The 7354-nt window shown below is 41.4% G+C and overlaps 1 protein-coding gene across 1 annotated transcript in view; it reads right to left on the reverse strand.

The window, feature by feature from the left end:
• Positions 1 to 5174: 5174 nt before the first annotated feature.
• The window catches only part of immp1l (inner mitochondrial membrane peptidase subunit 1), a 14036-nt gene continuing 11856 nt past the window's right edge, over positions 5175 to 7354 (reverse strand). Inside the window, exons 5-6 of the mRNA XM_004539443.4 lie at positions 6272 to 6382; positions 5175 to 5685 (exon numbers count right to left, since the gene is read on the reverse strand). Coding sequence (XP_004539500.1) covers positions 5599 to 5685; positions 6272 to 6382 — 198 coding nt within the window. The 3' untranslated portion in view covers positions 5175 to 5598. The remainder of the gene's footprint in view (positions 5686 to 6271; positions 6383 to 7354) is intronic.

A 7354-nucleotide genomic window follows, 5' to 3' on the forward strand; every position in this document is an offset into this window, starting at 1 on the left:
TACCTCTGAATTGGAAATATAATTGTTGCGGACAGTAATTGGCCAGCAATAGACTGTTGGTTATTGTAGTCTGTTGTGGACGGCTGCATCATTACCAAGGCTTGGATGCAGTTCAGCTTTTGAACTACAGTGACCAAAGAGGAACACAAACACACACGCACGCAATGCTCTGCTTCCCCATGCCAGCTCTCCATCACCACTCGGGCCCATGCCCCGCTCTAAGGATCTAAGTTCCTCTTTCTTTGTCCCCTCCCTTTGTTGCTCCTACCCTCATGTACCTTGGGGGCAAATGGACTACTTGTTGAGAGAAAGAAAGGCTGCAAGCTCCGAAGAGGAGAATCGCCAGCTCGTAGATGGAAAAGGGGTGAAGCAGCAGAGAGCCATCGCAGAGAAATGAGACAGGACTCGTGAGTTTGCTTCTTACTTTGAAGAATTATCAACACAGAAAGTTGCAAAGCTGCTCTGGTGAATGACATCCGAGCTTTTTATGTGACACCAACGTGACTACACGTGTCCCATCTGTGTGTGTGTTTGTGTGTTTCTTTGTGTATGCTCTCACTGTTATTGCCAGGATCAGCTTCTGTCTGTTTATGTTTGTTGTACAGAGTTTCCTTTGCTAAATTGTGTGGAAGCCAAACAGCTCCCATCAGTAAACCAGGCAGAAAGGGCTGCGTATCCCGCTACGGGATCCAGGACATGCCAGGGGGACCACATACACAGCCACATACACATACGCACAATGGGAGTACCTTATTCTCCCTGACTCACAAGCACACATCAACTCACTAATTAACTGACAGTTAGCGAGAAAGACAGACACACACTGTATATATGTGAATGTGGGTGTGTGTGTTTGAGTGCAAAAGGTATATACTGATTATGTTAGGATATCACAGAGAAATCAAGATTATTTGGGTTGATAGACTTTCAGCAAAAACTGAGCAAATGTGCATCTTCCAATTATGCATTACTTCTCTCTCTTACACTCAAAGCGATATAGGTCATGGCTGTCAGACTAAGGATTCTGTCATCAGCCCTCACCCTTCCTCCTTTCTCCATCACTCCTAGCCTGAGGGTTGAGTTCCCATACCTCGTCCATTTGGACCCTCAGTAAGTGTACTGTATGTACAGTAGAGACCTCACACCCAATGCACATCTCACCCACCCGTTCCATTAGAGGAAAGAAGCACTCACTCTGTTCACTGCCTTTAGGAGGGGGAGTGGGAACTACGACCAAAGATAGGCTAATGCCCCATACCCTGTTTCAACACAAGCTATACAAGCATAACTTTTAGTATTTACAAGTTCTTATTTCTTTTTTGGAACCAAGCTAAAGTTGCATTTTGCCTTCTAAATAGTCTTTGTTGTTAGTTCTTTTTTAAACTCTTTGATTAGTGGACTGTGAGTATTGACAGCCTGCTGTGTGTGATCATCACAACAAACTGACAGTAGGGAGCTCGATAGCCATCCGACCCAGCCTCCAATACCATCTGTCTACTATGGATCTCTGGAGGTTGACGTCTGTTGGCTTGGGAGATGTACACACCACAAGCCTCAAGGGCTGGCAGAACAGAGTTGAAGGAAGTGTGTATGCCCCAATTGAAGCTGTTCAGTCATCTTCACACACAGAATAGGGACTGGTGGAGTATACCCACTCTTTTTCATGATCTCTTTCACTGTCTTTCTCCCTCCATCCCCCTCTCTCTCACAGAAAAGCAAAAGTGATCAAACGCTACTGTGATGTCTTAATTAAGAAGTACTAGCAGGCTTGATTAAAAGAAGAGAATGAAAGGATCCATCAATGAAAGGAGTAATTCCCTTATCAGCTAACTGCAACACAAGTGGACGGGAGAGGAGGGAGCGTAAAGGGAAAGTGAAGAAAGAAAACAGGATGCATCAATAGAATGGGAAATATGCAAACAGAGAAGGAACTGAGGCATGACTGAATTCATACAGCAGCGTGACTGATATCACTTCAACTCCTCAACTTCAATAAAGCATCGACAAGCAAAAGTTCAGCGCAATTAAGACTGGACAGGTTTTCATAAGTGGCCTTCTGCTAGGGAGATATAGCTTGAGAATGAGCATATTTTTGTTTGCATGCAGCACTAACAGAGACATTTGGCTGTCAGGGTAATGCCGCTGCATCTGACCCAAGTTTATTTTTGGGTCACAATCTCCACCATGGGTATGAAAACAAACAAACCAGGCCATTACCAGTGATGGGTGGTTCTCTTACTCTCTTTACCCACACCTCCCGCTCTCCTCTTTCACGTGTCTTTGCACTTTTAAAGGATTCAATTAACCTGAAATGAACTAAGGAATCAAGCAAAAAGATACCGCCTGTCTTCCCTTCACTGCCCTATATTCAGCTTTTCTCCACTCCAGTTCCCTTTTGTCCCATCTGCTCCTTCCAGCTATTTCTCATCTTCCTTTTTCTTAACGTGCAACAGTTTGAGGAAATACAGCAAGAGCGAGGGAGAACCCTGTGCTCAGTTAAAGAAAAAGAGAAATAAAGAAAAGCTTACAATGAAACTAAGAAACGTGTTGTTTCCCAGTCAGATCTTTTCATGAAATCTCCACTGGCTAGAAGAAGAAAAAGGCAAATTTAAGAACTTCGGATTTTAGTAAATACACGAAAGAAAGATAAATACTACATGTTTGTAAAAGACACTTTATCAAGGTAATTTGCTGCTCTGAGAGCAATTGGAAGGCTGGATCATCAGTAATTTGAACACTAAACCAGCTCATAGCCACAAAAGCACAGGCCAGACACAGGAAATACCCTCAGTACCCCCAAAGAAAAAGTTGAAGGTGTTTTTCTGAAATGTTTAATCATCTATGAGATTTTTAACATAAAATAGCAGCAAACAGCCATTTGTTATGGTAAGATGGTATTCTTTGACAGTAAAGTCACACCCTCGATGTCTGCCATAATCAAAAAGCTTGTTACAGCTGCGTGTGCACATTACAGCATCTAAGTCCCTTCACACAAGTGACCTCACATAATGCAGTGTAAAAGGGAGATGACATAGCAGACTACCCCCCAAAATAAACAAGGATTGTAAAAAAAGAGAGAGATGTGATTATCCCACTTTAAAACACAAAGCATTGGAATTAATGAAATGATTGTTATCATTATTTTCAGAAAAGGATAAATCAGATGAGTGGTTATTGGAGGCAATGTGCCTACTTAAAGGAACTTGCTAATTGGCTTAACTTGGTGACTACATTTATATTTTTATATAGAGGCTTTAAAACACAAAGCATGTGATTTATGCATGAAGTATTTTAGTTATGTTATGTATATCTACTCTCTTTAATTTCAGTTCAGTGTCTGCTGCTGTTTCTTGCTGATAATTGTTAGTTTTAGCTCTGCATCATTCAATTTGATTTAGATGTAGTATATACTACCAATGCAATGAGTTTCCACTAAAAACTATTTTTAAAAATGCAAAAAAAGAGGGAACTTCTTTGACACCTCAGAGGTTGTTTACAGGTCTTGCGACGTACCTCTTCAATGTGTGGATTCCAACTGATCTGTGATGTGCCATTTGTTTGAAAATCAACTTTATATGTCTCCGTGTCCTCTTACAGAGGCAGCAGACACACCTCTGCCCCACTGACAACCCACAGCCTGACTTTGCAGTGCTGCATACCTCAGCACAGCTGTCTGTTGTCCGTTTCTTCCGATCTCTATCTCTTCCTGCCTCACTCCCCACTTTGTGCCCACTCAGCATGATAATGATATACACCTCTGCCCAGTCATCTCTTTGTAACTCTGGTACAACTCAAAGTATGACAGCAAAGGCAACATACTGTACATTGCGTATCTGTTTACCCTACCTCAAGGAAAATGCAGCTTAATGCAGTGTTTTTTACATTAATGGCAAAACATTTACTTCAGAGTGCCTCTATACTTGGGGAAATGTGTGACAGACGTACTTAATCCAGTAGACCTGAGGTGGAGTAAATCCGCTATCTTCATCTTTAACCTTGTTAACATTACTTAAATCATAAACAGCTTTTCATCCACGGGGCTTTAGCTACACCAGTGAACAGCCATAGCTCCCTCTATGGGGCAGTATCTTTAAAGGGACACACTAAGATTACTTGTGTCAGCATTCTAGCTTAGCGGTGGCATTGTGTTGACACACAACAGATGAATATAAAATCTTACAAAAAACAAAAATGTGCTTGAAGCAAAGCCCTGCAAAAGTATTTTTTATATACACAAATATAGTACACACACACGCACACGCTCACACAATCTTGAGTGTCCCTCCCAGCAGGCACAGTCACACTCAGGCAGATAATTCAGTGTCACAGAGAGCCTTGTCTCTGACCCTCTGGCCCCCTCTAGACAGAGGAAGCAGCTGGACAGGGACCCACGGCTGCCTAGAACTCACTTCCCTTGGGGAGCTTAAAGAAGAAGAGTCCCTCTCTGCCTCAGAGAATGACCAGCTGAGCATCAGTATGCCACTGTACGGCTATGTCCCTGTGTCCAGAAAGGCCTAAGCAGGATGAGAAAGTCTTCAAAATCTGCAGCAGCACAATGCTTTGAGTTAACACCCTGATGAAAAATATATCACAACTAGCTTGGTTTTGCAATTAGATCCATTCTATTCTGTGAATATTCTCTGCCCACAGCTCATAGGATTGGATTTTTTCTTTGTGATTGTGTTTGAATATTTACCTGCTGTTCAGAGGTGCAAACCACATTACTTACAAAAGATTTATTTTACAAAACAAGGACATATAGCTAATGATGTACCCATTTTGCACCCATGATTAGCAATGACTACACCCATTTTTAGGTCTAAGACACATCCATGCAGTTCTGTAAAACCTAGAACCTATACAGTATATGACAAAGGAATGACGTTTTTCCAAGTAGAAATCTGCAGTAGCAGTGATAACCAGTACATGTAAACATACTGAGTGTGAGACTCGATATTTTTAAATGCACGCATAAACACATGCGCACACACACAGAGCCCCTTACTAAGTGCGTATTAATATTGTATGTTTAAATGGGAAGTGCTAAGATTTTTTCAATTGCCTTGGCAGCCTGATGAAATATTAAACATTCAGAGAGTTTTTGTTGTAGCGTAATACCAAGGAAGGGTAAACATGAAATAAATAACGGATTTTAAAGGAAATGTGACACATAATGCTGAAATACTTCCTTTTAGTTCAGACAGATATCACTTTTTCAAGATTTACAAATAGCCAACAAAAAAATTAAATGTACAGTTTTGGTGCATTTCAGCATCACTTAAATAAAGCAACTGAACTCACTCAATCGTAACTTCTGATTCCTGAATAGTGTTTGCACCGTTTGGTATGATTAGGCTTTTAATACATTGACATAGCTGCTATTACTAAGTTGGCTTTAAATCTTATGCATATTTGCCCCTGCCAGCTCTGCCATTAGCAGTTCCACAGAGATGCAGCGTCTCTCGCTACTGCATCTTAATCAAATCTTGAATCTTGATCTTAATCAAATGGGCACGATTAACTTTTTAAAAGAATTAACACTTTTATTCAAAAATGAAAAAGTCAAGAACAAGTACAAATATAAACAAAGCAAACAAGTCAATCTGAGTCCGAGTCGCTCTGAGTTTTAATGATCCGTTCTGTTGGACTTTCACTCAGGGTCCCAAAACTATGTGGTGGCCAGAGCTGTACGGGACAAAGGGCGACAAAGAAAGAATGGATTAAAAGAAAGAGAAGACTGGCATAAGTACAGAATAAAGGTGCTTCTAACCATATTGCACACTTTATCACACGGTGTGACACATTTGCTAATATGAATTTTAATGACACCATTGACATCATAGCAAATCCTGTGATTTCATCAGCTGTCATAGTAGGGCCTCCAGTGGAGTGCTGCTGTCCAATCAGATGGACAGAAGGTTGGCTGACCCGTTTACAGGGTCGTGGTTGATATGACATCCAGTGACACGACAACATAGCAGAATGGAAAGCTAAACAATATGTTGGCTAGGCTTTGGTCAATCAGATGCAGTTGCTTTGAACTTTTAACTGACTCATGGCATTAAATTGTGCTTAAAACAGACATTGTTTGATAATAACAATAATTTAAAAAAATAATAAAAGACTAGAAACACACACACACATATATAGGTTGGCCATGAGCTCAGTCACTAAAACTCTTATAGGAAGAAACTCCACAAATACCCCACACATTTGTTATGCTTTTTTAAATATACATATATGACAATGTAGAGTAGACCTCCCCCATTACCTTTAAGCAAACACGCCCTCGGATGAGGGCATAGGGAATTGGGCCATAGTTCCTTGAGTCAGTAGAATTCCTAAGGTTATCCCCTTCTAGCCACACATGGCCTTTTGGAACCTGGAAACATTGGCACAAAAGGCAAAAAAAAAAAGTTCATAATGTAAACAACTCCAGTCCACAAAAACAGAATGAGATAGAAGTCTTATAGTCTTAAATTGCACCATTACTCAACTTTAAGAGACAAGTGATTTGATCTTATTTAGCGAGAACCCCTCCCCATATTCCAGACAACCCTCCCTCCTTAGCCTATCTTAACGTTAACCTGCTTGTCCCTCTTTAACCTTGCACCGTCTTAGGAGAGGGGTCATGGGTAACGGGCAGGGTCGGCGAGAAGGGATTTAGAAGAACTTCAAACAGGGTCATTAGGCTGTTGGCTGAGATCTGAGCCCCTTTTACCCAAGGAGGGCAAAGCCAGAGAGAGGCCTGAGATAGCTGGGCAGCAAAAAGAAAGGGAGCAAGAGAGGAAGAGAGAGAATGAGGGAGAGCTAAGCTGCGGCTAGCAGCAGTGTCCAAGGGTCTCCACCGCAGTCCGACCTGCCAGTGGGGCGGTCATCCGAGCGCTCTCTAATTCACAGTGACACCAATTATGATTAATCTCATCACTTTAGGAGAGTGGGCTTGTCAAGTCCCTAATTAAGTGCGCTGTCCTCCCTATATGTGCAGACAGGATCAACAACACATTATATTGTCATAATGGGCATCACAATCCGCGAGTCTATTTTTGTGTTGCCTAACTTTTTAACGGCAAAAGTACTCTGGAGGAAGAGAATAACGTGAATAAAGACAGAATATTATCCGCACTGAGGTGACGTCACATCTTTCCCTCTGTATTCCTTATCAGTCGGCTCTCTGATTAGAGTCTTGAGTACTACTGTGGGATGCTGCATTTCATTTCATATTTGATAATTGAGACAGATGATGTGACATAATCACAAGCCAGTGACACGTTGACCTAACACGAGGTAAACAACTCACTGAATAACGACGACACAAATGAATATCATTAAAGGAGTCATCTGAGAACCATAT

The sequence above is a fragment of the Maylandia zebra genome, linkage group LG1 (genome assembly GCF_041146795.1).
Source record: "Maylandia zebra isolate NMK-2024a linkage group LG1, Mzebra_GT3a, whole genome shotgun sequence".
Taxonomy (NCBI): Eukaryota; Metazoa; Chordata; class Actinopteri; order Cichliformes; family Cichlidae; genus Maylandia; species Maylandia zebra.